The sequence below is a fragment of the Selaginella moellendorffii genome, unplaced genomic scaffold, assembly GCF_000143415.4.
Source record: "Selaginella moellendorffii unplaced genomic scaffold, v1.0 SELMOscaffold_0, whole genome shotgun sequence".
Taxonomy (NCBI): domain Eukaryota; kingdom Viridiplantae; phylum Streptophyta; class Lycopodiopsida; order Selaginellales; family Selaginellaceae; genus Selaginella; species Selaginella moellendorffii.
This window is the reverse complement of record NW_003314261.1, coordinates 3726711-3753465: the sequence shown is the minus strand read 5'-3', so window position 1 is coordinate 3753465 and position 26755 is coordinate 3726711. Positions and strand designations below refer to the sequence as shown.

The following is a 26755-nucleotide window of genomic DNA, read 5'->3' as shown; positions in this document are numbered from 1 at the left end:
AGGGTATCGATCGATGGGTGACGTTGGCGGTGCCCCTGGCCAAGGATTAATCGGACGGACCACTCCACAATCATGAGCTCTGGGGTCCCAGCGCTTTGTCCCAGCACCTGGCTTCACACAATCATCTCCACCTGACGATCTCAATCTCATTCGCGGCTCCAGAAGTGTTTGATCCACAGACGGAAACTTCATTGGCGGTAAACCGACAATGTCCACGCATTTTCACAGATGCCCAAAAAGTTTTAGAGGCGTTTGATTCGCACAGTCGAGTCGTCCGTGAGGTCACTCGAGTCTCAGTTGGTCTAGATAACAAAGCCCATTGCATTCCAGATGCCCTGCATGGGCATATGACAACGTTTGCACGTACTCTAAAACCAACTTTCAGGAAGCTTTCTGTCAATCCAAAAGAACGTAACGCAAGATCATTCTCAAAATGCCGGTGATACACTGCAAAAACCAGGGTTTTCCACAGATGCCAGTCTTGGGCATATGGCATACTACATGACTATAGACAACTTGGGCATAAGAAACACAAGCTAGGCTACCTCCAATTCAACGCTCCTTCCTGGCCGCCTCGATCTTGGATTCCACCCTGCGCGGCAAATCCTTGGCGAGCAGCAGCAGCAGCGTCGATCCCAGGCTCATCACCGCGATCCCAGTGAGGAGCATCCGGAGCGGCAAGTACCACCCGGGCAGCAATCCCCTCGCCGCCATAGCCCAGTCCACCGCGAGCGCCAGGAGGAAGGAAGAAACCAGCACCGCCAGCCCCGACGATCGAGGGAGGAGCATCGCAAACCATCCCAGCAAGCACGGCGTCACGCCCCACACGTACCTCACCGTGGCGATGGTGTAACCCGAGAAGCTCACGGGGCTGCTCGACTCGGGGCTGGCCATGGCCACCCCCCAGTGAGGCCCCCCGAGGAAGGAGAGGATGAGCGCTCCATAGGCGGCCTGGGCGTCCGCGGCGTGGATCGAGGAGAGGAGCTCGGGCAGCGGGAGGACGTAGGCGATCGGGGGCGAGAGCGCGACGAAGGGGATGGCGCCGGCGAGGCCCAGGGATCTGGCCAGCGGCGGCACCAGCTTGAGATCACGGCCCAGGTCCGTGAGTTTGGCGCGGATCCACGACGCCGGTGATGGCGGCCGCCGTGGGGGCTCCTCTCGCCCGCCTTGCTCCTGCGATGGCGCTGGAGGCGAGTTTATCGGATTGGAAGCCGTGGAGAAGGAGAAGCACGAAACCCTGGGCGAGATTCCGGGCTCCAGCGCTGGCGCTGGTGCTAGGAATCGGGAATGTGGGAAGAAGCGCTCGCGGCTGAGGAGGAAGCGCTGGAGCCGATTGAGCGCTCCATGCCCGGCGCGCATTGTTGCCCTAGAAACACGAACACGATCGAGGCATATTCTCTCAGACTTGGGTGAATATACTCTGGAAAGGATAGTTTCAAATCAATCAGATCGCATTCCCTCTCGAAAACCATACAAAAATTATAAGAGCGACTCTAGGGAGATTTTTTTCATCGTTTTCTTCGTATAGTAGTGATGTCCTAGGCCCTTACCACGAACTCGATGTTTCACTTGCATTTGAATCCTTTACAAATCGAGAGCCAGATGATGAGGATGAGCACGATGACGATCCCGAGAACAATCAGCTTCACTTTCATGTTTTGCAGCCACATCTTCCGGCGAAGGTCTCTTCCCTGACGTCTGAAGTTGTCAGCCTGGAAGAACAAAAAAAAAAAAAAACACGGAATTGTGTGTATCAGTCAAAGAAAGAACTTTGATCTAGAAACGCGGGTGTTGAGTTACCTGGAAGCGCAGATTGTCGGTTTTGTCAACGAGCAGCTCGATCTTCTCGCCTCGATCCAGCACCTGTAGCGGCGAAGCAGAGCTCACAAATCCATCCCTCAATCGAGAAACTAGACAAGTACCTTCTCGATGTTGTCCATCATGATACCTTTCACCTCGGAGACCTGGGCTTTGATCTTGGCGATCTTGTTCATCTCGTCGGGATGAGTGACGCAGTACTGCATGTGTTCCTTGAGCTTCGGCCTGGATCGAAAACGAAAAGCGAGCTGGACCACCAAACAAAAGGAGAAAACGAACTTACCCATATTCCTTGTCTAGGCTGTTGGCAATGGCAGTGTCAGCCTTTCCTCCCCCATAGCGACGCTTGAAGTCCTCCTTGACACGCTCTAGGAACGCGAATGGTATCTGCCTTCCAAAGTCCTCGTCAGCCACAACCATGTAAGCTGCACAAGATCACAAGAGATAAAAAAAAACGAATAGCCAGTGAGCCAAGCGATCGATCGATCGAACGAACAAAACTAAACAAAAGAAGAAAAAACTCACTGAATCCATCCTCGACCAGATAGTTGAAAGTGTGCTTGTCGCAAGTGTACGTGAACTTGTTGTTGTTGGCGGGAAGCTTCTGGAGGCACTGAATGGCGATGGTGCTAAAGTTACCGGAGAAACCCGTGTACTCGGCGAGAACCACAGTGCCCCGCGCAACAAAGCTGTAGATCAGCGAATCCTGCCCCATTTCTCCTCCTTCCCCGAAATCCACGCAATACCTATCGATCCCTCACTGGCATCGGCGAGGCAAGCCGAGAGATCCTGCGCAAAAGAGACCTCAGCGACCTAGGACGCGCACAGATCTAAGCCCTAGCGAGTGATCTCAGCTCGCATGCGCTGCCGAGAGATAGGGATTGGGATCGCGAGGTACAAACCTAGCGGAGCGCGCCCGTGAGAGAGCACACCGACAGAGATCAAGTGCTGTTCCTCCTTTACCCCCAAAAAACCCCTCCTTCCTCGGTATATGCTCTTTTTCCAGGGGCAGCGAATATGCTAATTCGGTAGCTCGTCGTTGCTGGCGTGGCAGTAGCTGGACCGTCCGATCGCGGAAAGCTATCTCCTCGCCGGAATCGACCGCGAAACCTACTAAAAACTTTCCCGCGTGGAAAACAATGACATTTATATTTCATCCCTTTTTTCAAATTTTGACAGGGTAACAGGCAAAAGCCCTACCGTACGATAAGTGCTCTACCGTACGAGTTCTAGGGAATTTCGATTCTTAGATTTCTCTTGGGAGCAGTGAGGCGGCACCGTGGGGCCTCGTCGCCAAACTGGATGTAGTCCGTGAATCTCTTTAGCTTGGGTGGATCCCTTATCATCCCTTCCTTCACCTTGGTGGAGTTCGTTTTAGATGATCCAGAGATTGTTCTTGAGGCCATTGTTTTGCTAGGAGTGGAAACAGGATCCCTGATCTCTGGAGCCAATTCCTTGTTTAATTCCATAGCCTGCTGCTGCTTCAAGATTGTTCTTGAGGTCATTGTTTCGCTAGGAATGGAAACATGATCCTTGATCTTGGCCTCCTCTAGTTCCATTGCCTGCGGCTTCTTCATCACCACTGGTTTCTTTGGAGCCAAAGCATCTCTCTCCTTTGGGCCATCCTTAACGATCTTAACTTTCACCATTGATGGATCCTTTTTATAAACCCTAACATCTCGCCCTCTATATGTAGACAAAGGTGGCGAGATCCAACGGTGGGGCGCGAAAAGGGTGCTGATGTTAACGAGCGAGCGGCAGATATAAACACCGACGAGGCTCTGCTGCATCGCAGGGATCTTTTTGAGCTGTCTCTCGGATTTCACCAAATGCCTTAAATGGGGAAATTCCATTTCATAAAGAAAAAGCACTCTTTTCTTGCAGTGATCGGGCTCGCGCTGCCAATCCTGTGGCTGGATCAGAAATAACGAACACCAACCTCGATGATTCCACGATCGCGGTTCCATTTAAGAATCAATCGACCGATCAATTGGGCCTCTGTGGAGCAGAGTAAACGACGATTTCGTGGCTGGCTATAAGAAATCTCGGTGACCATCCATCGTGAATTCATCCCCGGTCGCCATGGCTCAGCAGCTTTTCCTGCTCTTGATCGCCCTGCAATTGACGCTTTTCTCCCGATTTCCAGGATTTTGTAAGGCGGCCCAAGTTCCTGCGTTTTTCGTGATCGGAGACTCGCTCGTGGATCCCGGCAACAACAATTACATTGTCACGATCGCCAAGAGCAATTTCCCCCCGTATGGCATGCAGTTCGACACGAGAATGCCGACCGGGAGATTCACAAACGGTCGCACTTCCGCGGATTGGCTCGGCAAGATCTTCTTTCTCTCTTCCTCTGTTTTTTATTTTATTTTTTCCCCAAGAGATTCATGAAATCTATGTCGTTTTCTTGGTTTTTTCAGCTGCATTGCTTGGACTTCCACTCCCTCCGGCATTCCTGGATCCATCACTGACTGCCGTGAATTATCTCCAAGGCGTCAATTTCGCTTCCGCGGGCTGCGGAATCATCGACGCCACCGGAAACATCTTTGTAAATTCGATCCATTTCTCTCTTTCCAAAGTTGTGAATTCTCCCACTGATCCAAGTTCTTTTTCCTGGACATACAATCACAGGTTGGGAGGATTCCACTGTCGGAGCAAGTCACGCAATTGGCGAAGGTGAAGAAACAGATTGCTGGTGTCATCGGGCCTGGGGCGGCGGAGAACTTGATCGCGAGCTCCATCGTCGCCACCATCGTTGGCAGCAACGATTACATCAACAATTATCTCTTCAAGGCCACCAAGGAGGCCAAGCTCCCCCCGAAACAGTTCCAGGACCTTCTCATCTCCACATACGCGGAACAAGTAAAGGTTTGTGTGCCAAACGATTCATCTCACATAGATCTCTCGCAAACCACACTGGCTTCCAAAAGATTAAACTCTTCCTCGCAGAGGCTCTACGATATTGGTGTGCGCAAGCTCATCGCCTTCAACATCCCGCCGATTGGCTGCATCCCTCGCTCGCTCGCATTCTACGGCAGCAAGAACGGGGAATGCATCCAGTTTGTCAACGACTTCGCCATCAATTTCAACAAGGAATTCAAGCCTTTGATCCAGAAGCTGCGCAAGACGCTCTCGGGGCTGGAAATCGTCCACACGGATTCGTATAAGGAAGTCACCACAATCTACGACAATCCCTCGAATTTCGGTATAAACCACCCCAGATTCGAAACTCTGTTCTTCTCACAAGTTCTTCTCTTCCATCTCAGGGTTTACATTCAACTCGATTGCGTGCTGCGGCAAAGGACGGTACAATGGTTTGATTCAATGCCTGCCTCACTTTCCATCTTGCCGGGACTACGACCAGCGCATTTTCTTTGATTCCTTCCACACCACCGCGAGGGCCAACAACATCGTCGCGAATTTCACGTATTTTGGAGGCCAGGAATTCAATGATCCCATCAGCGTGCAGCAGCTGGCATCGCTCTAGAAATCTCATGTGATCTCACTCGCATCAAAAGAATCTCAAACGCTTGAAACTTTGATGTCGAGAGAGAGAGACTTCTCTCAGCCCTTGGATGCAGGGCTCCGTGGACGGCGGCGATCTTGCTTAGAACCTCTTTATATATGGCTCTTAGGTTTTTAGGGCTCTTTCATTGCTAGCGTTTTAGGGTTCTTGGGCTAGGTTTCTTGGCGCACCGCGCTCCCGGCCACGATGTCGCTCTCCAAGAGCTCCAAGATGCTCAACTACATCAACTACAGGATGCGGGTAACGATCCAGGACGGGCGGCAGCTGGTGGGCAAGTTCATGGCCTTCGATCGCCACATGAACTTCGTGCTGGGCGACACGGAGGAGTTCCGGCGGCTACCGCCCAAGAAGGGCGCGGGCAAGCAGCAGGGCGGCGAGGAGCGAGAGGATCGGCGGACGCTCGGCCTGATCCTCCTGCGCGGCGAGGAGGTAGTGTCCATGACAGTGGAGGGGCCGCCGCCACAGGAGCAGTCCAAGGGGGCGGGGATCGCGCCGCCAGGGCAAGGAATGGGGCGCGCGGCCGGGCGGGGGATGCCGATGCCCATGGCGGCGCAGCCGGGGCTAGCGGGGCCTGGGCGGGGCGTGGGCGGCCCAGCTCCCGGTCTGATGCGGCCGCCACCCACGGTCTCGGCGGGGCCGGTGACGTATCCTCCTCCACAGCGGCCGCCGCCCATGACCCCGGGGGTGATCCGGCCGGGGATGGCGCCGTTTGGGCAGCGGCCGATGGTTCCTCCGCCGATGATGCGGCCCGGGGGTCCGCCGCCAGCCATGGGAGCGCCGCCGCGGCCCGGGATGCCGCCGCCCAATTTCGCTGGAGGTGCGCCGCCCAGGCCTGGAGGGCCGCCGGTGTTCCCTGGGAGGCCGCCGGTTATGCAGCCTCCACCGCAGTGAAAAGGAAGGATTGGATGTGGAATGGATTGGAGTGGCAGTGGCGATCACTTGAGGATGATTGTAAGTTTTTTTCTTGTTCTTCTCTTGGGCGGGACGGTGTTTGATGGGACTCTTGTTTAAGGCAGAGCTATGTAGCTAAAGAAAAAGAAAATTCACTTCTCGACTAATGCAAGACTATAGCTTCAAGTAAGTTTCACTATTTTGTCACAAGCATGTAACTTCTCTCTTTTCTTTCAGCGAGGAAAAGCCGAGTTACAGAGTTAAGTTCTTCTCGAAGGGCACCTTACTAATGTATCAATATGTTTTGTTTCTCTTGACTACGACTCTCCTGGAGTTAGAAGATCTTGTGGAAGATCTCGAAGAGCTCCTCTTGTTCTTCTCGAAGGGCACCTTACTAATGTATCAATATGTTTTGTTTCTCTTGACTACGACTCTCCTGGAGTTAGAAGATCTTGTGGAAGATCTCGAAGAGCTCCTCTTGTTCTTCCTATCCTAATGTATCAATCGATCAATGTTTTGTTTCATAGATCTTGTGGAGTTCTCTAACAGCGTACTAATGTATCGATGCTTCGACCGGTGTCCCTGGAGTTAGATAACAAGATCTTCATCGTCTTACGTGCTCTAGAAGCTTGGCCTCCTCCTCCGCCATCCCAGCGCTGCCATAGACGTTCGCCATCAACACGTACGCCGCTGGCCCGTCCGGATCAATCCCCAGCAGCGACTCAAACGCCACGCTCGCGACGCCCAAGTTCTTCCACTTGACGCAGGCGCTCAGCACGGTCGTCCAAGTCACGGAGCTCGGCCTGTGCGGCATTGCCGACACCACCGCCACGGCTTCCTCGAGCCGGTTCGCTCTCCCCAGCATGTCCACCAGGCAGTGGTAGTGCTCGATGCCCGGCTCTATCCGGTAAGTCTCCACCATAGCGGCGAAGGCCCGGCGTCCATGGTCGACCAGCCCGGCATGGCCGTAGGCCGCGAGAAGCGCCAGGAAAGTGATACCGTCGGGTTCCAGGCCTTGGTCCTTGATCGCCCACAAGAGATCCACCACCAGGCGGTAGCTCCCCTGGCGGCTAAGCCCCGCGGCCAGCGCGTTCCAAGTCACAACGTCGACGCTCGCCAGGGACTGGAAGACGAGCTCGGCGTCGGCCATCCTGCCGGACTTGCCGTAGAAGTCGACCAGCGCGTTGTGGACGAAGGCGTCAGTCTCCAGCCCGGCCTTGCAGAGTCGCCAGTGGATGTCTCGCGCGGCTCCCAGAGACGCGAGCCCGGCACAGGCCGCGAGGGCCGAGGTGTACGAGGCTGGATCCGGCGAGCAGCCTCGGCGGTCCATCTCGAGGAAGAGCTGCAGCGCTCGCTCGTCCAGGCCGTTGTCCAGGTGCCCCGCGATCAAGGCGTTCCAAGAGACCAGATCATGCTCCGCCATCCTGTCGAAAGCTTTCGTCGCGTCCTGGAGGCTGCCGCACTTGGAGTAGAAATCCACCAGCGTGTTCCCCACGAACATGTCCGTGACGTCGTATCGTTCCTTGGCGGCCTGCGAGTGGAGCTCCATTCCTCTCTCCAGGCTCGCGAGCTTGAACGCCATCCTTGTACCATCCGGGAGTATTTCCAACCGAGCTTCTTCTTTGGCTGCCAAGTTGGTGCACGCCATCAGTCCCGCCACGAAAGTTCTTGCATTGGGCTCGCAGCCCCGTGCTCTCATCGATCCAAGGAGCTCGAGGGCAGTCTCCGCTCGATCGCCCTCCACCGCTCCGAGCATCAGTGCCGTGAACGAGACAACGTCGTGGCGAGGCATCCGATCGAAGACGCGGCGAGCATCCAGCAAGCTCCCGGATTTGGAGTAGGCATCCACCAGCGTGTTGCTCAGGCACACGTCGAAGTTCTTCCCGGAGGTAGCGGCCTGGGAGTGAATCTCCATCACCTTTCGCAAGCTCTCGAGCTTCACCACCATCGCTGGATGAGCTTCTGGCACTGGGATTCTTTTGCCAGTTTCTTTCCCAGCGACGATCGAGCATGCCGTGAGAGCAGCAGTGAAGCACAGGCGATCCGGAGCACAGCCTTGCGATCTTATCCGCGAGAAGAGCTCGAGAACAAGCTCCCCCTCGCCGGCGGCCGCGTAGCCGAGCATCAGTGACGTCCATGCCACCACGTCTCGCTGTGGCATTCGATCGAAAGCCTTGGCAGCGTCGGCCATGCTTCCAAACTTCGCGTACATGTCCACCAGCGTGTTCCCGACAAATCTATCCGTGTCGAAGCCGTGCTGGGCCGCCTGCTCGTGGATCCATCGCCCCTTCTCGATCGCCATGGGTCGGTCCACCGCTGCCATGCTCGAGCACGCCAGGATCACCGCTACAAACGTCCTGGCGTTTGGATCACAGCCACTGCGCCGCATTGCAGAAAAGAGATCGAGCGCCACATGGCCGCGGCCATTGTCGGCGTAGCCAAGGATGAGCGCTGTCCAGCTGACCACGTCGTGGGAGCGCATCGCCTGGAAGATCGCGTGAGCGCTGGCCATGGCGCCGCATTTGGCGTACATGTGGAGGAGCGCTGTGGCGACGAGAGTGTTCGAGGCATAGCCGGAGTCGAGCGCGCGAGAGTGGAGGATCTTCCCTCGCTCCAAGTCCCTGGAGCTGCCGCAGGATTTCAATGCGCTGAGCAGCGAGGAGAGGGATACCTTCCCGGCGCCTGGCGACGCCATCGCCTGGCTGGATCGTAGCATTCTCCATCGCCTCCGCCCAAAAGCCCTAGCCCAAAGTTCCCGCCTTTGCGAAGAACCCTAATTTACGAAGCTATGCATTTGCAATATCGCCCCCTTGTGTCGTCTTCGCTCGCATCGCGCCATGAATCCCAAGGCTTGACAGCGAGTCCTCTTGCCCTGGATGATTCTCACGCTTCAAGGGATCAATCGCGCCATGGATCGGCTGGTGGTCGTCGATCCCACAGAGGTAAGGCTCCATCTCGAGGACCACATCGATGGATCTTCGTCCCACACGGCCACTGTCCACCTCCACAGCGTCCTCCACACCATGCCCGTGGCATTCAAGGTCCAGCCCATGGTCGCCAGCAAATACAGCGTCAAGCCCTCGCTGGGGATGATCCCGCCGCTGGGAGGCGTCAATCTGGAAATCTCGCTCCTCCCTAGCTCCTCCTCGTCGCGGTTCTTCAGCGTGGATGGATTCGAGGTGAAATCCGTGGTGGTCGCCGGCGCTGGGAAATCCAAGGAGTGGTTCACACCCCAGAAGCGCGTCGTCTACACCGATGAGAGCCTCAAGGTCCGGATTATCGGCGGGATCGTGCTGCGCGATGCGATAATCCGCGGCGCCATGGACGAGGCCCGCCAGGTTCTTGAGAGCGGCACCAATCCGGATACCTGGAACACGCAGGGATTGACGGCGCTCCACCTCGCGATCCAGAGCCGGCGCCCCGACATGGTCCAGCTCCTGCTAGAATTCGGCGCTCGCGTGGATTCCAAGACGATGAACGCCGACGGCCACACCCCGCTCCACTGCGCGGCGATGGTCGGCCACACCGTAATATTGGAGATGCTGCTCGCGCGCGGCGCCGATCCGGAGCGCGCGGATTCCAGCGGCTGGCGCCCGATCCATCACGCCGCGAGCAGTGGATCCCTGGAGCCGCTAGGGGTGCTGAGCAAGATCTGCGACGTGAATGCCCCAATCGGCGACGGGAGAACAGCGCTGCATCTAGCGGCGATCGGCGGCAACGCCGATAGCGTCCAGATCCTGGCACAGAGCGGCGCCGATGTGAGCGCTAGAACGGTGGACGGGAAGACGGCGCTCCACCTCGCGGCGACGCAGGGCAACAACGTCGCCATAGCCAAGCTCCTCATCAAATGTGGCGCCGATCGGGGAGCCGTCGATTGGAATGGACGGACGGCCTACGATGAGGCCGTTGAGTTAGGGCAGGAGAGTTTGTTTGCCCTACTCCAGGTTCCAGGGAATGTGGCCTCGCCGGCGCCGGTAGGGGATGATCTCGAAGAGCTCCTCCGCAACGCCGCCTGGTCGGGCGATTTGCGGGGCGTGAGGAGATGTCTCAAGCGTGGCGCCGCTGTGAATGCTTGCGATCGGTATGGATGGACTGCTCTCCACTGCGCGGCATTCAAAGGCCATGCTGAGATCGTCAAGCGGCTGCTGGAGAGCTGCCAGAGCAAGGAGGAGGCGTGCGCGATCGATGAGCAGGGTTACAGTGCGCTGCATTGCGCGGTGGAATCCGGGCACCGGGAAGTGGTGAAGATCTTGGTAGGCTGCGAGATGATCGAGATCAATGGTGTGACGCGGGAGGGATTGAGCGCGCTGGATATGGCGCTGGCGCTGGAGCACGGCGGGATGGTGCGCACGCTCGTCAATGCTGGGGCTCGGGCCTGTGTGGCCAATTTGATAATCGATGAGTGACATGGGCTTCGATCGATCGATCTTGTTTCGATAATTGATTGGTAAGAGTGTTTCCAATGAAACGAACTCCAGAGAACTCGTCGATCAGTGAGAAATTCGAGCGAGCGCCCTCAAGAACAATCGAATGCTTCCAGCGGGTCGTGATCATCAATCTTGGAAACCAGCTCCCCGCGGCTAGCGATTCCACTCGCGAATGCGTTGGAGAGCAAGACGTAGGACGATCCACTCCTGGGCGCCAGGCGCGAGACCATCTCCGCGGCTCGCAAGCTCCCCTGAGTGTCACTGTGCTGCTTACACGCCGTCAGCAAGGCCGTCCACGCCACCGCGTCCGGGACGAAAGGCATGGTATCGATCAGCTCCCGCGCTTGATCCAGCAGCTTGAGACGCCCCAGCATGTCCACTACGCTCGAGTAGTGCTCCCGGTTCGGATCGTGGAAGAAATCCCCGACCATCCTCCGGAAGAACTCTCCCCCCCTGGAGAGCTCCCCGAGATGGCTGCAACCCGCGAGGATCGAGAGGAAAGTCACGTCGTCGGGAGAGATCCCTGCCAGGAGCATGTAGCTCAGGAGCTCCAGCCCCTGCTCGAGGTAGCCATTGTGAGCGCACGCCGCGATCGCCACTGTCCAGGAGACCTCGTCGTGCTCGGGCATGGCGGAGAAGATCGCGCGGGCCTCGCGGACGTGACCATTGCGAGCGTAGGACACCACAATGCAGTTCCAGGCGATCACGTCCCTCTGCGGCATTCGATCGAAGAAGCTCTTGGCGGAGGCGGTGTGCCCCGACTGGGCATAGCCGCCCAGCATCGTCGACCAGGAGGCGAGCGTCCTCTCGGGCATCCGGTCGAAGAGCGATCGCGTCTCGGGCATCCGATCGGCGCTGGCGAAGGAGGCCATCACCGTGTTGCAGCACACGGCATTGGTGGCGGGCATCCGATCGAAGACGCGCTTGGCCTCCGCGAGCTGCTGGTTCTGGAGGTAGCCGGCGACAAGCGCCGCCCAGGAGATCACGTCCTTCTGCGGCATCGTGTCGAAGACAGCCTTGGCTCTATCGAGCTGCCCGTCGCTGGCATTCGCGGAGAGCATCGAGGTGGAGCACTGGAGGTCGGTGGCTTGATCCGGGATGGCGGCGAATTCCCTCCTGGCGGCGTCGATCTCGCCGGCCACCGTGCACGCCACGATCACGTTCGTCCAGGAGATGAGATTCCACATTGGCATCCTCTCAAACAGCCCCCGGGACTGCTTGATCCGGCCGCTCGCCGAGTAGCCCGTGATCATCACGTTCCAGGAGACGACGTTCCTCTGCGGCGCCCTGTCGAATATCTCCTTCGCCTGATCCATGCTGGGCTGCCCCTCCTGGGCATACGACTGGATCATCGTCGCCCAGGATACCACGTCGCGCTGGGGCATTCGATCGAAGGCCGCTCTCGCGAGGAAGATCTGGCTGGTCTGCGCGTAGGCCGTGATGATCGCGTTCCAAGACACGAAGTCGTGCTCGGGCGCTCGATCGAAGCGCTCCTTGGCCTCCTCCACCAGGAGATTGTCCGCGAACGCCTGGATCATCACGTTCCAAGAGACGATGTTCAAGGCTGGCATCTTGGAGAGGAGAGCTTGCGCTTCCTCCAATCGCCCGCTCTGGCTATATGTTGCTACCATCGCCGTCCATGACACCACCTCTCGCTGGGGCATCGAATCGAACACCTTCTTGGCCAGCGCTTCATCCTGGCCCTGCGCGCATCCGTCGATGATCGCGTTCCAGGAGACGAAGTTCCTGGCTGGCATCCGGAAGAACATTGCTTGCGCTACCTGGAGATTCCCATTCTGGGCATATGCGGTGATCATCGCGTTCCAGGCAACGAGATCTCTCTCCGGCATCGCCAAGAACATCGCTCTGGCGTTCTCGGCCTTGCCACGCTTCGCCAGCGCCACGAGGATTGCCGTGGATGTGACGACTGTCCAGCGCGGGAGGAGATCAAAGACACGCCTTGCGTGCTCAAGATCCCCGATCTTGACAAATGCGCCGATAAGGCAACTCCACGCCACGGAATCTCTTCCGCCGGGGATGCGATCGAAGAGATTCTTGGCGTCCCAGGGCCTCCCGTTGTGCGCGTAGACGGTGAGCATTGTGATCCAGGAGAACCTGTTCTTGCTGTGATCGTCCATGCCGTCGAAGATCTCCCGGGCCTCGCCGACGCTGCCGCATTCGCCATACATGTGGAGCAGCGCATTGCAGAGGAAGACGTCGGTGGAGAGGCCATGGCTCCAGATCTGGGCGTGCACGCGCCGCCCGCGCGAAATATCCCTGGAAGCGGTGCAAGAACGCACTAGCTGGACGAATTCTTGCTCCTGCCGCAATGTGATCGAGCTCTTGCTTCTGGTGGCGATCAATCGGCAGGACAAGCGCTGGCATTGCCGCATATACTAGCCCAAAATCCTCTTACCTCCTAGGTAGGGTTCATCTTTAACATTTGGCTTTGGAGGAAATTTGGCGCCCACCGTCGAGGGACGACTTCCGGGAGATGGAAGCTCGAAGTAAGCCTTCTGGCAGGTTTTTCCAGGGATTCTGCGGCAATGGCCCGCATTTGAGCGGTGGAATCCAGCCACTGGCGGTGTCGAGCATCTTAAGGTGAGGATTTTCGTGTTCTAGAGCAGGGATTAGACCTCTTCTCAAGGAAATCGTAGGAAAACCTCTAGTGTAAGCAATGGTGAGCAGCAATCAAACTCAACGGGCTGTGGCTCGCCCGTTAACTCGATCCAGCCGTTGGCAGCGGTCGGATCGAGTCAGGTTCTGATGGCTCTACGTTCTTCAGTGATATTAGAAGCCATGAATAAGTTTGTATTTTTTCTTTGATTTCTTCTCTTTCGTTCTTAACTTGTTCTTCCTTAGGTGGCGTTGCCTTTGAGAGAATATCTAGACATTGTTTTGTCACCTGGAGAGCACAACGATCACTTTTATCTGGCACAGGTTATGATTTACTCTTGTTGTTCGTGTTGCTGATATTAAAGATTTCACTGCAGGTTCCTATACGCGTGAAAGGCTCAACCGAGAAACCTCCTCTCGCTTCTCTGGAATGACATCTGCATGGTATCATATTTTCTTCGTGTACTTTCTTTTTGTAACAGTTATCGTACTCAACCACTTTATGGAGAAGCTTCGAGAAAGATACACTTCTTTTATTCCTGTTTCTGTGCAGCGAGGTGAACTTTGTAGAACCAGACTAGCAAAAATATCCACGCTTTAGAGATGCATCAAAACACAGTCGAACAGTACTGCTCTAGCCATAAACTTTTGGTGGGCGTCTACACAATCTTGCGCATTCGACACGCCCATGGATGCATATTACTTGCGGAGGATTTTAATGAGGTAAGCAAATGCTGCTCTTGACTTTTTCACAGTTTCTCTTTTGTTTTCCAGTCTTTTGGACGCCGAAAAGGTCAACACGCAACAATTGTCGATGCAATTTACTTATATTGTTCTACAGAGATCGATGCTTGGATGGAATCGTTACGTGGATATAGAAAGTGATCTTGATGACGTACAAGGAGTACAAGATCTTACCGTGAACAGCTTGAGTCCACTAGAAACAAAACAACTTCACGTCATCCTATCCTGCGTAGCGGTCGCAGTGAACAATGGCAATTGTGAGGACGATTCTATCGCAAGTGTGTTTCTAAATACGAGCCCTCGAAGCCTTCGTCTAATCTTTCTTACCATGGTGGTAAGTGCAGGCACTGTATGCTATGTTTGTCGCTAGCAATTCGTGCATTTTCAGACTACATTTCCTCGTTCACTACAAGCACTCGTATTGCATGCTCTCAGTCCTGTCACTGCAGAACGTTTGAACTCGATTGCTTCTGAAGCATCACAGTATGGTGTTGATTTAACGTTGTTACGGCTTTGGTTTTGACAGAGCAGAGTTCTACAAGCGCTTTTACAATGTTTTTGACAATTCTAGTGTCCCAATGGCTGCGCTCCCCGATAGGAAGGAAGCGTTCGCGTCAAAGGTAAAGATTCTGAAGCTATTTCGATGCTGTTAAACGGTGGTTTTGTCTCCAGTGTCATGCAAGGTGGCCACTCCATCCGGGGCTTTGTCATTTCGACAAGCCATTATCGCGGCCCCGACGCTATGGAAGAAAGCACTTTTTGTGATCGACAGAAGCTGGCTTACATCCTCTGAACTGTGTTTGGCACAAACTGACCAATGGACCATGAACTTTAGGTAGCGGTGCATGCGATTGGCATGCAGCAAACGACGACGTACTTGCAATTTACGCTGATGCTATTTCTAAACATCCCCATCAAGGACATCGATTGAGAGTAACGATGAACAAATCTACGTTTGTATCGCTTGACTTGTGAGATTGCAGGTAGAGCATGCACAACACCTTTCACCTGGAGCACACCACAAATTTGGGAAGTTCATATCTGTGTCGATGCAAGTAAGCAGATGAATGCATGATGCCTCCATTGCCCTGGATTTTTGCACAGCCAGAGCAACTTTTAGATGATGCTTACTACGCTGTGAAGAAACTTGGCGAGAAGCGCTCGCGCGGATCTTATAACTTCCGCTCCCTCCTCGGAAATGGTAGCGTGATTGCTCTAGGATCCCACTGAAGTCTGTCAAGTACTTGTTCTTCGGCATTACGTGAATGGTTTTGTCTCAAGGTGGTAGCAGCGAATCGACTTGAAGGAATCCGCACACTCGTGGAGAGAACACCTTCAGGCTGGAGTCATCCCTGGATTCCCGAGGAAAGGATTTCGGCTTGGGACGCAGTGGCAGGGTAAGAGAAAAATGATGAGAAACTGAAATGTAGTCCTTGTTTTTGAATTCACAGGTACCCATCCTCAGCAGTTTTTCCTTGAGTAGTTTCTACTTTCGTTGGTGTCCTTTCTTAAGCGTTATACTATTTGAGAAAACACAGCGCATCGTCGCCGTCGATCAAACGCCATCTCAGCCATGTAGTTAAATTCGGTAGAAGAAGCTAGGGTTTTTTTTCTTAAGCTTGTGAAGCGATGGCGGTGGTAAGTGAGTTTAGGGAGGAAGATTGCAAAGAGCTTCTCAGCATTCATATGTTGGGGCAGCGAGGTTTCGAGAAAGGTAGGACGCTGGGGTGTGGCGGCCAGGGGCATGTATTCGTGTTTCACAATCTGGACGGTCACAAGTCATATGCAGCCAAGGCATTTCGATCAGGGAGCGACGCTGAGAGAGAAGTTGGGATCATGGCCAAGCTCCGGGGCTGCCCTGGAGTTGTCTCCTTCAAAGATTTCATCAAGGAGAGAGATGGAGGACAGTGTTTTGGGAGTATTATTATGGAACTATGTGGATCTAGTCTTGCTGATCGCTTGCGCGTTTCCGGGCAGATGAGCGAAGAAGAAGCAGCTCAGATTATCAAGCAGCTGGCAGAGACCCTCAAGGAGATGCATTCGAGAGGCATAGTTCACCGGGATCTCAAGCCGGGCAACATCCTTTTCAAGCTAGACGCGCGCGACAAAGTGGTGATTAGTGACTTTGGTTTGGCCACAGACGACCCTGAGGAGATGTCGCAGTACTGTGGCACGGGGAAGTACATGGCACCCGAGGTGGCAGAGAACAAGGATGGGAGCTTCTACACAGCAGCTATCGACGTGTGGGGGCTTGGAGCGATTTTATACGAGATGCTGGGAAAGAGAGGATATCAGCCGAGTGAAGCATTTGATCGTGTGCGACAGGGGGCATCCCCGGTTGGTCCTTTCTCGTTTGTAGCGGAGGATCTCCTTGAGAAGATGCTGGCTGTGGATCCGAAACAAAGGCTGACAGTCGATCAGGTTCTACAACACCCATGGATTGTCAAGCTTTGCAGAAGCAGCAGCAGTAGGATCTACAGGACGTGGAGGAGGCCCTGTGGTGCGAAAAGGAGTGCTCCTGGCCTCGACAAGGACTTGGTCGTGAAGAAAGTTCGAGCGGCTTAAAAGTGGCAGCAGTCAGTCCGGTAAGCACACTTGCCATTTCCTCTTTCTCCTATTCGCAGTTACTAACTTCATTTGCTTGGGTTCGTTTTTGTATCCTCCGGACATCATCGACATCTCTCGTGTCTCTGTGTGGAAATACCTTTTTGGTGGCTGCCGAGAACAATCTCAACTGGTTCAAGCTAAAAGGTAACATGAAAAACGTCCAAGCAAATGCCGAGATAGATGTAAACGAGATAGATGTTACACACAAAGCTATGCTGCTCTTCTTTAAGAAACGAGGGAAGTTCTCCCCTCAAGAAAGAATTGAAAAAAGTCTATGCATATATAAACAAGGATCAAAAGTGGAGTTAAATCGAGAATGGCTAATCTTACAATCCAAGCATATCTTGAAATCATTGGGGAACTTCTCAAAGTGTTGAAGAGTCTGCTTGATCCATGCTTTTGCATACGACTGGCAGGACACCACATCGCGCTGGGGAATTCGATCGACGGCTGCTTTCGCGAGGAAGATCTGGCTGGTCTGCGAGTAGGCCGTGCATGACACGAAGTCGTGCTCGCTGGATGGAAGCGCTCCTTGGCTTCGTCCACCAGGAGATAGTCCGCGAACGCCTGGATCATCAGGTTCCACCAGACGATGTTCAAGGCCGGCAGCTCGCGCTTCTTCCACACGCCCGCTCCGTGACACCACCTCTCGCTGGGGCTTCGAATCGAAGACCTTCTTGGCCAGCGCTTCATCCTGGCCTCTGGATGATCGCGTTCAAGGAGACGAAGTTATCCAATCGCCTGCGCCACCTGGAGATTCCCATTCTGGGCATATGCGGTGATCATCGCGTTCCAGGCGACGAGATCTCTCTCCGGCATCGCCAAGAACATCGCTCTGGCGTCCTCGGCCTTGCCACGCTTCGCCAGCGCCACGACAATCGCCGTGGATGTGACGACGGTCCACCGCGGGAGGAGATCGAAGACGTGCCTTGCGTGCTCAAGATCCCCGATCTTGACAAATGCGCCGATGAGGTAACTCCACGCCACGGAATCTCTACCACCGGGGATGCGATCGAAGAGATTCTTGGAGTCCAAGGGCCTGCCGTTGTGCGCATAGACGATGAGCATCGCGATGCAGGAGAACCTGTTCTTGCTGTGATCGTCCATGCCGTCGAAGATCTCGCGCGTCGCCGACGCTGCCGCATTCGCCATAGCGATCGGAGTGGCATTGCCGCACACACTAGCCCAAAATCCACTTTCCTAGCTAGGGTTCTTCATTTTTAACGTTTGGCTATGGCGGAAAATTGGCGCCCACCGTCGAGGGACGAATTCCGGGAGATGGAAGCTCGAAACATTCCCGTGGTAAGAGGCGCGTCGATTTGTTTCGATTGTTAGAGCTTCTGGCAGGTTTTTCCAGGGATTCTGCGGCAATGGCCCGCATTTGAGCGGTGGAATCCAGCCACTGGCGGTGTCGAGCATCTTAAGGTGAGGATTTTCGTGTTCTAGAGCAGGGATTAGACCGCTTCTCAAGGAAATCGCAGGAGAACCTCTAGTGCAAGCAATGGTGAGCACCGATGGGTCTACGTTCTTCGGTGATATTAGAAGCCATGAAAGAGTTTGTATTATTTCTTTGACTCCTTTCTTTTGTTCTTAAACTTGTTCTTTTCTAGGTGGCGTTGCCTTTCAGAGAATATCTAGACATGGTTTTGTCACCTGGAGAGCACAACGATCACTTTTATCTGGCACAGGTTAAGATTTACTCTTGTTGTCCGTGTTGCCGATATTAAGAATATCACTGCAGGTTCCTATATGCGTGAAAGACTCAACCGAGAAACCTCCGCTCGCTTCTCTGGAATCCGAGATATCCCTGGTATCATATATTCTTCGTCTACTTTTTTCTTTTTTTGTGACACTTATGCTCAGCCAGAGTTCCTGGACGAGGATGCGGTCTCAAACATCAACCTTTGGATGAGTTCGACGTCTTCTCGATCAAGCATACATTATGATCCATACCACAATGTTCTTGGAGTCGTGACGGGTCAGAAGAAAGGTAGAGCTTTTTCATGCGTGGCATTTTTCAGTGTTGTATTTGTTGCAGTTACTCTGTGGCCTCCTGATGCGGCGCCATATCTGTACCCAAAGCCACTGTATGGAGAAGCTTCGAACCATAGGTATTTGTTTTTATAGAAAAAGATACAGTTCTTTTATTCCTGTTTCTATGCAGCGAGGTGAATTTTGTAGAACCAGACTACCAAAAATATCCACGCTTTAGAGATGCATCAAAACACAGTCGGGTTCTGGTAGTCGATGCTGGCAGTGCAGTTTTTATACCAGAGGGCTGGTTCCACCAAGTGGACAGTGCTGCTCTAACCATTGCCGTAAACTTTTGGTGGGCGTCTAAACAATCTTGCGCATTCGACACGCCCATGGATGCATATTATTTGCGGAGGATTTTAGTGAGGTTAGCAAATGTTGCTCTTGGCTTTTTAACAGCTTCTTTTGTTTTCCAGTCTTTTGGACGCCGAAAAGGTCAACAAGCAACAATTGCCAATGCAATTTACTTATATTGTTCTACAGAGATCGATGCTCGGATGGAATCCTCACGTGGATGTAGAAATTGATCTTGATGACGTGCAAGGAGCAGAAGATCTTACCGTGAACAGCTTGAGTCCACTAGAAACAAAACAACTTCACGTCATACTATCCTGCGTAGCGGTCGCAGTGAACAATGGCAATTGTGAGGACGATCCTATCGCAAGTGTGTTTCTAAATACGAGCCCTCGAAGCCTTCGTCGAATCTTTCTTACCATGGTGGTAAGTGCAGGCACTGTATGCTATGTTTGTTGCTACCAAGTTGTGCATTTGCAGACTACATTTCCTCGTTCACTAGAAGCACTCGTATTGCATGCTCTCAGTCCTGTCGCTGCAGAACTTTTGACAAAACAGTTTGAAGAGATGGACTCGATTGCTTCTGAAGCATCACAGTAAGCAAGTTTTAGGATGCTGTTGATTTTACGTGGTTATGGCTTTGGTTTTAACAGAGCAGAGTTCTACAAGCGCTTTTACAGTGTTTTTGACGACTCCAGTGTCGCAATGGCTGCGCTCCTCGATAGGAAGGAAGCGTTCGCATCAAAGGTAAAGATTCTGAAGCTATTTCGCTGCTGTTAAACGGTGCTTTTGTCTCAGGCTTTGGACAGTGTCATGGAGAAATTTCTGGGATGTAAGCTTCACTGACAATGGGCTTTTGTAAATCAATTTTTAAACAAGGCGCTTCTCAGGTATCCTTTCGAGTACATTTTATCGAATCGGGTCTCCTTTGCATGCAGATAAAAGCAGCTAGTGTGTATTTAAATGTTAAAGCTAACTGGCCCTAGACAGTCGTGATGGGTTCGTTAGCAACTTCACTTGGGATAGTGCTGCTGTCCTTAGCCGTAGCAGTTCTTCTATCTTGGAAACGAAATCCAGGAGCACCGGCTGATTTTGTCATCACGAACTGCAGTATCTGGACTGCAGACCAGGATGTTCCATGGGCAGAGTCGATGGCTGTGAGACGGGGAAGAATCCTTCGCGTGGGTTCTCTCTCATTTGTCAAGGTAAGCGTTTGTTTTCTTCGTTACAGATATTTTTCACAAAATTTCATGCTTGTAGGAGGTTGCCGGTTCTGATACCGAATTCCGTGATCTCGAGGGGCAGTTTGTGGTGCCTGGTTTCATTGATTCTCATGTTCACTTTATTCCTGGAGGCCTGCAGGTATGTTAAGTTTAAACAACAAGGGAAATTAACGTCTTACCTGCAGCTAGTAAGATTGGATCTTCATGATGTACACACACGTCTAGAGTTCACACAGAAAGTTCAACATGCTGCTCATGGTGCTCTTGAATTTGTTTTCTTCATGAGTGTATAATATTCATCGCTTCTTTTGAAGGGCTCGAGCCAAATGAGTGGCTTCAAGGATTTGGATGGAGCAACGAACACTGGGGAGGTGAGTGGCCAGATTCATCCTGGATTGATAGTGTCACAGAAAAAAATCCGGTGAGTTTTTGTTGTAGTTTTGAGGTTCTAAAAACCTGACGTTCATAGTATCACACAGGTGTGGCTCAGCAGGATGGACGGTCACATGGGCCTTGCAAATAAAGTTGCCATGGATATTTGTGATTTGAAGAGCGTTAAAGAAGATCCAACTGGTGGGAGCATTGTAAGAGATGCAGATGGTGGTCAGTTTTTATTCTCCTATCTGAATTATAGAGAAGTTGGTTCTAACATCCTTCTTTGTAGTTCCAACTGGTTTACTCGTTGATGCTGCTATGATATTGTTAACTTCTTGTGTTCCTAAACCGTCATTGGAGCAACGTAGAGACGCTCTGGCAAGAGCAAGCCATTATGCTGTCTCTAAAGGCGTCACCTCAGTAGTTGATTTCGGATCATACTTTCCTGGTGGATCAATCAAAGAATCATGGAACGATTTTGAAGGTAATTCCATTTTAAACATCATGTTCCTCGTCTAAATTCTTCCTCTAGAGGTATACACGTGGATGGACTCACTCGGGAATATGACTGTGAGGTCTGCACTTTTCTTCCCACTCGAGACTTGGCCACGAGTCGCTGTAAGTTCTGATTGTCATTTTACAATACGATACTTGAATTTGTTCTTCAGGCTCTGATAAAAGAGAGAGGACGGCATATAAGCGACTGGGTTCACATTGGTGGGGTCAAAGCTTTTGCCGATGGATCGCTGGGCTCGGGAACAGCTCTCTTTCACCAGGTGTCACGTAAATATTAAGTAGCTTTTCTGAGGTATTAAAGTTTCTGGCGCAGCACTACGAAGACGATCCGAACAATTTTGGCCTCCGTGTGGCCGATCTGAGTTGGCTTTCCGAGTCCGTGAGTGCTGCTTTTGAGTCGAAATTACAGGTACTTCCATGATCCTTGATCCAATGCTAATCATGAACTTCAGGTAGCAGTACATGCGATTGGCGATGCAGCAAACGATGATGTGCTTGGAATTTACGCTGACGCTATTTCTAAACATCCTCGTCAAGGACATCGATTGAGAGTAACGATGAACAAATCTACGTTTGTATCACTGAACTCGTGGGATTGCAGGTAGAGCATGCACAGCACCTTTCACCTGGAGCGCACCTTAAATTTGGGACGTTCTCAATATCTGCGTCGATGCAAGTAAGCAGATGAATGCATGCTGCCTCCATTACCCTGGATTTTTGCACAGCCAGAGCAACTTCTAGATGATGCTTACTACGCCGTGAAGAAACTTGGTGAGAAGCGCTCACGTGGATCTTATAACCTCCGCTCCCTCCTCGGAAACGGTAGCGTGGTTGCTCTAGGATCCGACTGGCCTGTAAGTCTGTCAAATACTTTTTCTTCGGCGTTACGTGAATGATTTCCCTCAAGGTTGTAGCAGTGAATCCACTTGGAGGGATCCGCGCAGCCGTGGAGAGAACACCTTCAGGCTGGAGTCATCCCTGGATTCCCGAGGAAAGGATTTCTGCATGGGACGCAGTGGCGGGGTAAGAGAAAACAGATGAGAAACTGAAATGCAGTCCTTGTTTCTGGATTCACAGGTACACATCCTTGGCTGCGTATGCAGCTGCATTGGAGGATCTGGTTGGGTCACTGACTCCAGGAAAGTTTGCCGACTTTGTGGTGTTGTCCGAGTCTCCTTTTGCACAGGGCACGGGCATTTTTCCTCGAGTGGTTGCTACGTTCGTTGGTGGAAATATTGCCTTCCTTTCTTAAGGCTTTATTCCAAACTTGGTAAATTATTTCGTGGTCTTTTAAATATTGCATATTTGCGAGAAGATGGTTGAAGAGAAAGCAGCCAGAATCATCAAGCAGCTGGTAAAGACCCTCAAAAGAGATGGATTTGAGGGGCGTGGTTCACCAAGATCGCAAGCATTCTTTTCAAGCTAAACGTGCATGACAAAGTGGTGATCAGCAACTTTGGCATTGCTACAGATAACCCCGAGGAGATATCACAGAACTATTGCACAGTGAAGTACATGGCAGCTGAGGTGGTGGAGAACAGGGATTGGAGCTCTACATGGCAGCCATCGACGTCTGGGGGCTAGGAGCAATTTTATACAAGATGCTAAGGGAGAGGGAGGATACCAGCCGATGGAAGCATTTGATCTTGTGTCACAGGGGGTGACCTCTGTTTCGGATCCACGGCCAACATCTTAGAAATGAGATCCTCCGCTGCAAACAAGCAAGGACCAGTCAGGTTCTGCAACACCCATGGATTTGTCAAAAATTGCAGCAGTAAGATTGACAAGCTGTGAAGGAGTGGTGTGAAAAGGAGTGTTCCCGGCCTTGAGAACGACTTGGTCATGAAGAAAGTTCAAGCGGCTTAAACACAAATACCAGCAGTAAAGCTTTACTTGCTAGTTCGTATTTCCTTTTCACCATTACTAACTTCATTTGCTTGCGTTTTTCTTTTTTGTATTCTCTAGACATCAACATCTCTTATGTCTATGGCTGGAAAACATTTTTGGTGGCTGCTGAAAACAACTGCGGAACGAAAACAAGTTGGGACGAAAAGGCAAACGAGGGAGTTGAAATGTAAAGAAAGAATTGTAAAACGTTTATTGATATATAAACAAAGATCAACGTTGAATCGAGAATGGCTGGTTGCCAACGTCAGAATTGACTCTGTGTCAATGAAGGCGAATATGCTTTAGTTGCCCTAAACTATGAGCCCAGGATCTCTGCGAACGACATCCATTTGATCGCGCTCAAGCATCGTGTTGACGACAAGTCGATCGTTTCCCTCGATCTCGGGAAAGATGATGGCCACTCCAGCCCACACAATTCCCATGGTTCCAGCGAATACCGGCTTGCCGCTTCCGAAATCCGCGCCAGCGATCTCCAATCGCTGCCAGCTCGAGATCACGAGATCCGAGTGGTTGAAGGAGAGCGAAATCTCTAGCGGGCACTTCCTCGATGCAATCCAGGCGGCTGTGGATAGCATGTGTTGGTGCGTGATCCTGCGCTTGGCTTCTTGGATGAGATTCACAACGCCGTCGATCGATCCTGCCAGAAGCTGCTCGATGCTGGAGGATGCGATTGCAAGAAAGACCGCATTGCCCAGAAATCCATCGGGAATTGGAGGATTGAAACGTTTTCTCCCATTCACCGCGAAGCCTAGCCTCGTTTCCTCATGCGGTTGAAGAAGCGAGAGCTCGGTTCTGGCGCGGGTGATCGCGATCCAGAGGTGAGCCGCCAGTATTTCGAATCGAGTCGCGGTGGTGTCGCTCTTTAGCAGCGACCGAATGCCGCTGCTCGTGAAGGAGAGGATTGAGCGCTCCACATTGCTGGTGTCGGGGAAGGGCGGAGGCTCAATCTGGTACTCCGCTGGAGTGGATTCCGGTGGAAATTGCGTCAGGTTGCAGGAGCAGGGATCGTTCCCAAGTGTGGCGGATTGACGCGATGCTCCTGGCCGGAGGAAATCAGCGCCCAGGCTTTCACGAAATCGGCTGTGGCAACTCCATCGGCTGCGCTGTGGTGAGTCGCTACCTGGAGGCAAGCGCCGCCGCACAGGAACCGAGTGAGCTTGATCGAGACAAGAGGAAGTTCCGTGGTTTCTTGCGTTGGGAAGGCCTCGCGCGACGCTAGGCTGTCGAGGCTGGGATTAAACTCGTGGAAGCTGCCAAGTTCTTCTTCTAGAGATTTGCTGGCGAGCGCTTCGAAGAACTCGATGCCGGAGTCGCAACACTGGATCTCGAGGGCCTGATTGGGAAGAAGCTTGTAGCGGCCGGCTAGCGGGTAGAAGAGGGAGAGCGTCTTGGAGAGGGATAGCTTGAGCTGGTTGGAAGGGATGAATCGTGCGAAGAAGTAGAGGAAAGGCATGTAGACCCGAGGAGCAATCTGGTCGAGGCAGCTGAGAAGTATGGACGGTCGTGGTGGTGGAGAGGAGTTCGCAGGCTTGATGAGCTCTCGGACATTGGAAGCTACTTCCATTGGGATCTGGATTGGCTTGGATGGTGGTGGACGAAGGATTTCAATTTTCAATGGAACTAAGGATGGAAGCCGGTCATCAGCTCTTGGATTCTAGCTAGCGGAGGATCTCCAGTCACTGTGGATGATGATGCCAATGCGTGTGTCAGATTGTGTGCAATGGAGTCACCCGAGCAAAAAGAGAAATTAAAGTATGATCCAGAAGAACGAGGACAAGTACATTGATGTTTTACAATGAATGCATGAGTAGCTCTGTCGAGTTCCACTTCTTTCGAAGGACCAAGCTCGGGACGCTGGATGCTGCTTAGCCGGAAAAATAATTAACAATAATAAGAAAGAATTAGAAGATCAAATGATTAATAATCAGAGAAAAACTTACTGCTTTATAGAAGATTGCTCTCGGGAACTGGAGTTCTGGCAGGAGTTGAGAATCCTCGACATTGGTGTTAGGGGTAGAAGGTTTCCACAAATCTGCCTATCCTTGTCAAAACGTTCACTAGCTTTACCATATGATGTTGATCTTCTCCAATCTATTCGTCATACTCTTGACCTTTCTCCATTGAAATGCTTCCATGGATGGAAGAAAACTTGTTAGCAATGAATTAATTAATTTGTTTTCACATTTTGGGGAGCTAAGCGAGCAAAGATTCACGTCGGATTTTGCTGAGCGTCACATAGTAGCAATGCCGTTTCACTCTAATCAATGCTTACATGAACAAGCATGACAAATTCTCCACAACTTTTTACTTCAGTTTTATTTGGAATTCAACTGGACAAATCCTCTCCTAGGATTAATTTCTTGCCAGCTAAACTCGTCTTAAACAACAATCAGATTATAATACATTATATTAAACGTTTAAGCAGTGCCTCCCATCTCTTACTGAAGAAAACTGCGAAGGTCCACAGGATGCATGAAACACCACCACCAACAATGGCAGCCAGAATCGTTTGATCGCCATGACCGTCATCATCGTTTTCATCTTTGTGATCATCATGAAAAGGATCATGCAAACTAGCACACTCTGCAAGGGGGAAGCCACAAAGGCCTGGGTTTCCTTCATAGCTGCTCACCGGGAATAATGCAAGTTGAGCACTCTGTGGAACCCTTCCGAAAAGCTTGTTGTTCGAGATGTTTAAGTAATTCAGGAAGGTGAGGTTGCCAAGCGAGTCCGGGATGTTTGATTCAAGCCAGTTCTGTGATAAATCTAGCCACTCCAGGTTCTTGAGGTTTCCAATTGTGGAAGGAATGGCCCCCGTAAGTAAGTTGTGTGCGAGATTTAGCACATTTAAGTCTCGCATGCCACCGAATTCCTCTGGGATTGTTCCAGTGAAGCTGTTGTGCGAGAGATCAATAGCCAAAGGACTGTTTACCAGAGTATATATTGTTAAGTTGAAACCAGGAGGTGCCAGAAAGAACCATCTTCTGCATCTGGTTGCAAACGGAAGTTGCTCAAAGTCATCCAAGCGGATCCCTTGCAGTATGAAAACCTCCTCATAAGCTTTGCAGATGGATGCCTCTATGTTGATTGCAAACACCATCAGAAACGGGAAGGTTACTTCGGTTATTTTTTCTCTATCCACTTCTGATGAGCGGCCGATCCAGCCTGGAATTTGTCCTGTCAACTGATTGTCGTTCACTAAAAACATGAATAGACCCTTGTTGTTTCTAAGCTCACTTGGTAGACCACCCTGAAGCATGTTGTGACCCAGTACGAGAGATCGAAGGCTCAACATACTTCCAATAGATGCGGGGATTGCTCCAGATATCATGTTGTTGCTCAGAAGCAGCAACCAGAGTTTCTTCAGCCCAGATATCTGCTGAGGAATGACACCTGTGAGATTGTTAAAACTGAGATTTAGTGTCACCAGCTCACTGCAGTTGCTGATTGTAGCGGGTATGCTGCCTTCAAGATTGTTCCCCCAAAGAAGAAGATGTTGAAGCTTCGGAAGTCTGCTGCACATATCCACTGGAATGGGCCCTGCTAGAGAATTGATGCTGATATCAAGCATTTCCAGGTTACCACAGTTCATGGCTGAGTTCAGAACCCGACCATGCAACCTGTTATATACCAGCAGCAAAGACTTAAGTGAGGACCTTGCAGGGCAGATGTTTGGGTTGCCAGTGCTGAACAAGTTGCAGCTCAGGTCTAGAACATTAAGACTTGGAGGAACTGTAGGGAGTTCACCTATAAAGTTGTTGTGGTCGGCCTGGAGA

The 26755-nt window shown here is 52.1% G+C and overlaps 13 protein-coding genes across 18 annotated transcripts in view; 6 read left to right on the top strand and 7 right to left on the bottom strand.

Annotated features, from left to right (window-relative positions):
• Nucleotides 1–407: 407 nt before the first annotated feature.
• LOC112346117 (transmembrane protein 69-like) lies at nucleotides 408–1404 on the bottom strand. The gene has a single exon (XM_024674245.1). It carries the CDS (start codon nucleotides 1357–1359, stop codon nucleotides 553–555), a length of 807 nt encoding a protein of 268 aa, XP_024530013.1. The 5' UTR covers nucleotides 1360–1404; the 3' UTR covers nucleotides 408–552.
• A 26-nt stretch (nucleotides 1405–1430) lies between these two features.
• LOC9632031 (vesicle-associated membrane protein 721) lies at nucleotides 1431–2814 on the bottom strand. Its single transcript, XM_002960345.2, has 6 exons — nucleotides 2721–2814; nucleotides 2344–2607; nucleotides 2102–2243; nucleotides 1923–2043; nucleotides 1801–1863; nucleotides 1431–1712 (listed from the first exon to the last, which is right to left on the bottom strand). Exons 2-6 carry the CDS (start codon nucleotides 2531–2533, stop codon nucleotides 1566–1568), a joined length of 663 nt encoding a protein of 220 aa, XP_002960391.1. The 5' UTR covers nucleotides 2534–2607; nucleotides 2721–2814; the 3' UTR covers nucleotides 1431–1565.
• A 900-nt stretch (nucleotides 2815–3714) lies between these two features.
• LOC9656202 (GDSL esterase/lipase At1g71250) lies at nucleotides 3715–5364 on the top strand. The gene is made up of 5 exons (XM_024665194.1): nucleotides 3715–4147; nucleotides 4239–4366; nucleotides 4450–4686; nucleotides 4768–5023; nucleotides 5085–5364. The coding sequence occupies exons 1-5, from the start codon at nucleotides 3901–3903 to the stop codon at nucleotides 5303–5305; spliced, it is 1089 nt and encodes a 362-aa protein (XP_024520962.1). The 5' UTR covers nucleotides 3715–3900; the 3' UTR covers nucleotides 5306–5364.
• Nucleotides 5365–5430: 66 nt separating this feature from the next.
• On the top strand, nucleotides 5431–6425 carry LOC9632029 (small nuclear ribonucleoprotein-associated protein B). The gene has a single exon (XM_024665422.1). The coding sequence runs from the start codon at nucleotides 5531–5533 to the stop codon at nucleotides 6233–6235; it is 705 nt and encodes a 234-aa protein (XP_024521190.1). The 5' UTR covers nucleotides 5431–5530; the 3' UTR covers nucleotides 6236–6425.
• Nucleotides 6426–6731: 306 nt separating this feature from the next.
• On the bottom strand, nucleotides 6732–9499 carry LOC9632028 (pentatricopeptide repeat-containing protein At4g39530). The gene is made up of 2 exons (XM_024664715.1): nucleotides 8907–9499; nucleotides 6732–8862 (listed from the first exon to the last, which is right to left on the bottom strand). Exon 2 carries the CDS (start codon nucleotides 8766–8768, stop codon nucleotides 6840–6842), a length of 1929 nt encoding a protein of 642 aa, XP_024520483.1. The 5' UTR covers nucleotides 8769–8862; nucleotides 8907–9499; the 3' UTR covers nucleotides 6732–6839.
• LOC112342814 (ankyrin repeat and protein kinase domain-containing protein 1-like) lies at nucleotides 9488–10663 on the top strand. Its single transcript, XM_024665268.1, has one exon. It carries the CDS (start codon nucleotides 9556–9558, stop codon nucleotides 10639–10641), a length of 1086 nt encoding a protein of 361 aa, XP_024521036.1. The 5' UTR covers nucleotides 9488–9555; the 3' UTR covers nucleotides 10642–10663.
• An 88-nt stretch (nucleotides 10664–10751) lies between these two features.
• LOC112346085 (pentatricopeptide repeat-containing protein At1g62260, mitochondrial-like) lies at nucleotides 10752–13055 on the bottom strand. Its single transcript, XM_024674182.1, has 2 exons — nucleotides 12495–13055; nucleotides 10752–12443 (listed from the first exon to the last, which is right to left on the bottom strand). Exons 1-2 carry the CDS (start codon nucleotides 13053–13055, stop codon nucleotides 10752–10754), a joined length of 2253 nt encoding a protein of 750 aa, XP_024529950.1.
• Nucleotides 13056–13976: 921 nt separating this feature from the next.
• On the top strand, nucleotides 13977–16620 carry LOC9632027 (serine/threonine-protein kinase PEPKR2). The gene is made up of 8 exons (XM_024665339.1): nucleotides 13977–14001; nucleotides 14053–14071; nucleotides 14120–14356; nucleotides 14411–14642; nucleotides 14695–14955; nucleotides 15006–15077; nucleotides 15304–15419; nucleotides 15474–16620. The coding sequence occupies exon 8, from the start codon at nucleotides 15652–15654 to the stop codon at nucleotides 16585–16587; it is 936 nt and encodes a 311-aa protein (XP_024521107.1). The 5' UTR covers nucleotides 13977–14001; nucleotides 14053–14071; nucleotides 14120–14356; nucleotides 14411–14642; nucleotides 14695–14955; nucleotides 15006–15077; nucleotides 15304–15419; nucleotides 15474–15651; the 3' UTR covers nucleotides 16588–16620.
• A 16-nt stretch (nucleotides 16621–16636) lies between these two features.
• Nucleotides 16637–17781, bottom strand: LOC112346054 (pentatricopeptide repeat-containing protein At2g35030, mitochondrial-like). Its single transcript, XM_024674104.1, has 3 exons — nucleotides 17459–17781; nucleotides 17037–17330; nucleotides 16637–16766 (listed from the first exon to the last, which is right to left on the bottom strand). Exons 1-3 carry the CDS (start codon nucleotides 17779–17781, stop codon nucleotides 16637–16639), a joined length of 747 nt encoding a protein of 248 aa, XP_024529872.1.
• A 73-nt stretch (nucleotides 17782–17854) lies between these two features.
• On the top strand, nucleotides 17855–19874 carry LOC9656201 (tRNA wybutosine-synthesizing protein 5). Of its 5 annotated transcripts, XM_024665002.1 has the most exons (13): nucleotides 17855–17931; nucleotides 17977–18054; nucleotides 18101–18184; nucleotides 18240–18317; nucleotides 18371–18439; nucleotides 18493–18619; nucleotides 18668–18740; nucleotides 18794–19030; nucleotides 19080–19098; nucleotides 19147–19383; nucleotides 19438–19553; nucleotides 19611–19704; nucleotides 19756–19874. In XM_024665002.1, the coding sequence occupies exons 1-13, from the start codon at nucleotides 17863–17865 to the stop codon at nucleotides 19801–19803; spliced, it is 1329 nt and encodes a 442-aa protein (XP_024520770.1). In that variant the 5' UTR covers nucleotides 17855–17862; the 3' UTR covers nucleotides 19804–19874. The 5 variants fall into 5 exon arrangements, with proteins under 5 accessions (XP_024520770.1, XP_024520721.1, XP_024520670.1 ...); XM_024664953.1 differs by having other exon boundaries at nucleotides 17855–17928; nucleotides 19080–19383; XM_024664902.1 differs by having other exon boundaries at nucleotides 19080–19383.
• Nucleotides 19875–19908: 34 nt separating this feature from the next.
• LOC9656200 (putative amidohydrolase YtcJ) lies at nucleotides 19909–22385 on the top strand. 2 transcript variants are annotated; one of them, XM_024664822.1, is made up of 14 exons: nucleotides 19909–20162; nucleotides 20221–20319; nucleotides 20366–20438; nucleotides 20495–20601; nucleotides 20660–20783; nucleotides 20845–21039; nucleotides 21088–21173; nucleotides 21224–21331; nucleotides 21385–21480; nucleotides 21524–21622; nucleotides 21673–21747; nucleotides 21797–21925; nucleotides 21979–22094; nucleotides 22149–22385. In XM_024664822.1, the coding sequence occupies exons 1-14, from the start codon at nucleotides 19953–19955 to the stop codon at nucleotides 22321–22323; spliced, it is 1692 nt and encodes a 563-aa protein (XP_024520590.1). In that variant the 5' UTR covers nucleotides 19909–19952; the 3' UTR covers nucleotides 22324–22385. The 2 variants fall into 2 exon arrangements, with proteins under 2 accessions (XP_024520590.1, XP_002961024.1); XM_002960978.2 differs by having other exon boundaries at nucleotides 20218–20319.
• Nucleotides 22386–23251: 866 nt separating this feature from the next.
• Nucleotides 23252–24831, bottom strand: LOC9656199 (hydroxycinnamoyltransferase 2). The gene is made up of 2 exons (XM_024674031.1): nucleotides 23974–24831; nucleotides 23252–23941 (listed from the first exon to the last, which is right to left on the bottom strand). Exons 1-2 carry the CDS (start codon nucleotides 24541–24543, stop codon nucleotides 23270–23272), a joined length of 1242 nt encoding a protein of 413 aa, XP_024529799.1. The 5' UTR covers nucleotides 24544–24831; the 3' UTR covers nucleotides 23252–23269.
• Nucleotides 24832–25383: 552 nt separating this feature from the next.
• LOC9656198 (receptor-like protein kinase BRI1-like 3) overlaps nucleotides 25384–26755 on the bottom strand; it is a 4412-nt gene continuing 3040 nt past the window's right edge. Inside the window, exon 7 of the mRNA XM_024673949.1 lies at nucleotides 25384–26748. Coding sequence (XP_024529717.1) covers nucleotides 25384–26748 — 1365 coding nt within the window. The remainder of the gene's footprint in view (nucleotides 26749–26755) is intronic.

Bases quoted from the DNA above. Each gene is read 5' to 3' on its own strand.
- LOC112346117 (XM_024674245.1), bottom strand. From the start codon at position 1,359: ATGCGCGCCGGGCATGGAGCGCTCAATCGGCTCCAGCGCTTCCTCCTC.
- LOC9632031 (XM_002960345.2), bottom strand. From the start codon at position 2,533: ATGGGGCAGGATTCGCTGATCTACAGCTTTGTTGCGCGGGGCACTGTG. The intron at 2,244-2,343 runs GTGAGTTTTTTC...GATCTTGTGCAG, and splicing joins TCTGGTCGAGGATGGATTCA to CTTACATGGTTGTGGCTGAC. The intron at 2,044-2,101 runs GTAAGTTCGTTT...TTTTCGATCCAG, and splicing joins AGCCTAGACAAGGAATATGG to GCCGAAGCTCAAGGAACACA.
- LOC9656202 (XM_024665194.1), top strand. From the start codon at position 3,901: ATGGCTCAGCAGCTTTTCCTGCTCTTGATCGCCCTGCAATTGACGCTT. The intron at 4,367-4,449 runs GTAAATTCGATC...ATACAATCACAG, and splicing joins ACGCCACCGGAAACATCTTT to GTTGGGAGGATTCCACTGTC. The intron at 4,687-4,767 runs GTTTGTGTGCCA...TCTTCCTCGCAG, and splicing joins CATACGCGGAACAAGTAAAG to AGGCTCTACGATATTGGTGT.
- LOC9632029 (XM_024665422.1), top strand. From the start codon at position 5,531: ATGTCGCTCTCCAAGAGCTCCAAGATGCTCAACTACATCAACTACAGG.
- LOC9632028 (XM_024664715.1), bottom strand. From the start codon at position 8,768: ATGTACGCCAAATGCGGCGCCATGGCCAGCGCTCACGCGATCTTCCAG.
- LOC112342814 (XM_024665268.1), top strand. From the start codon at position 9,556: ATGGACGAGGCCCGCCAGGTTCTTGAGAGCGGCACCAATCCGGATACC.
- LOC112346085 (XM_024674182.1), bottom strand. From the start codon at position 13,055: ATGCGGCAATGCCAGCGCTTGTCCTGCCGATTGATCGCCACCAGAAGC. The intron at 12,444-12,494 runs GTTGCCTGGAAC...GGGAATCTCCAG, and splicing joins CGATGCCGGAGAGAGATCTC to GTAGCGCAAGCAATGTTCTT.
- LOC9632027 (XM_024665339.1), top strand. From the start codon at position 15,652: ATGGCGGTGGTAAGTGAGTTTAGGGAGGAAGATTGCAAAGAGCTTCTC.
- LOC112346054 (XM_024674104.1), bottom strand. From the start codon at position 17,781: ATGGCGAATGCGGCAGCGTCGGCGACGCGCGAGATCTTCGACGGCATG. The intron at 17,331-17,458 runs GTTCTTGGCGAT...GCGATCATCCAG, and splicing joins GCCGAGGACGCCAGAGCGAT to AGGCCAGGATGAAGCGCTGG. The intron at 16,767-17,036 runs GTATGCAAAAGC...GTTACCTTTTAG, and splicing joins GATGTGGTGTCCTGCCAGTC to CTTGAACCAGTTGAGATTGT.
- LOC9656201 (XM_024664902.1), top strand. From the start codon at position 17,863: ATGGCGGAAAATTGGCGCCCACCGTCGAGGGACGAATTCCGGGAGATG. The intron at 18,055-18,100 runs GTGAGGATTTTC...CCGCTTCTCAAG, and splicing joins GCGGTGTCGAGCATCTTAAG to GAAATCGCAGGAGAACCTCT. The intron at 18,318-18,370 runs GTTAAGATTTAC...ATATCACTGCAG, and splicing joins ATCACTTTTATCTGGCACAG to GTTCCTATATGCGTGAAAGA.
- LOC9656200 (XM_002960978.2), top strand. From the start codon at position 19,953: ATGGGTTCGTTAGCAACTTCACTTGGGATAGTGCTGCTGTCCTTAGCC. The intron at 20,602-20,659 runs GTGAGTTTTTGT...AGTATCACACAG, and splicing joins GTGTCACAGAAAAAAATCCG to GTGTGGCTCAGCAGGATGGA. The intron at 20,784-20,844 runs GTCAGTTTTTAT...CCTTCTTTGTAG, and splicing joins TGTAAGAGATGCAGATGGTG to TTCCAACTGGTTTACTCGTT.
- LOC9656199 (XM_024674031.1), bottom strand. From the start codon at position 24,543: ATGGAAGTAGCTTCCAATGTCCGAGAGCTCATCAAGCCTGCGAACTCC. The intron at 23,942-23,973 runs GCAACCTGACGC...CCGGAATCCACT, and splicing joins TGGGAACGATCCCTGCTCCT to CCAGCGGAGTACCAGATTGA.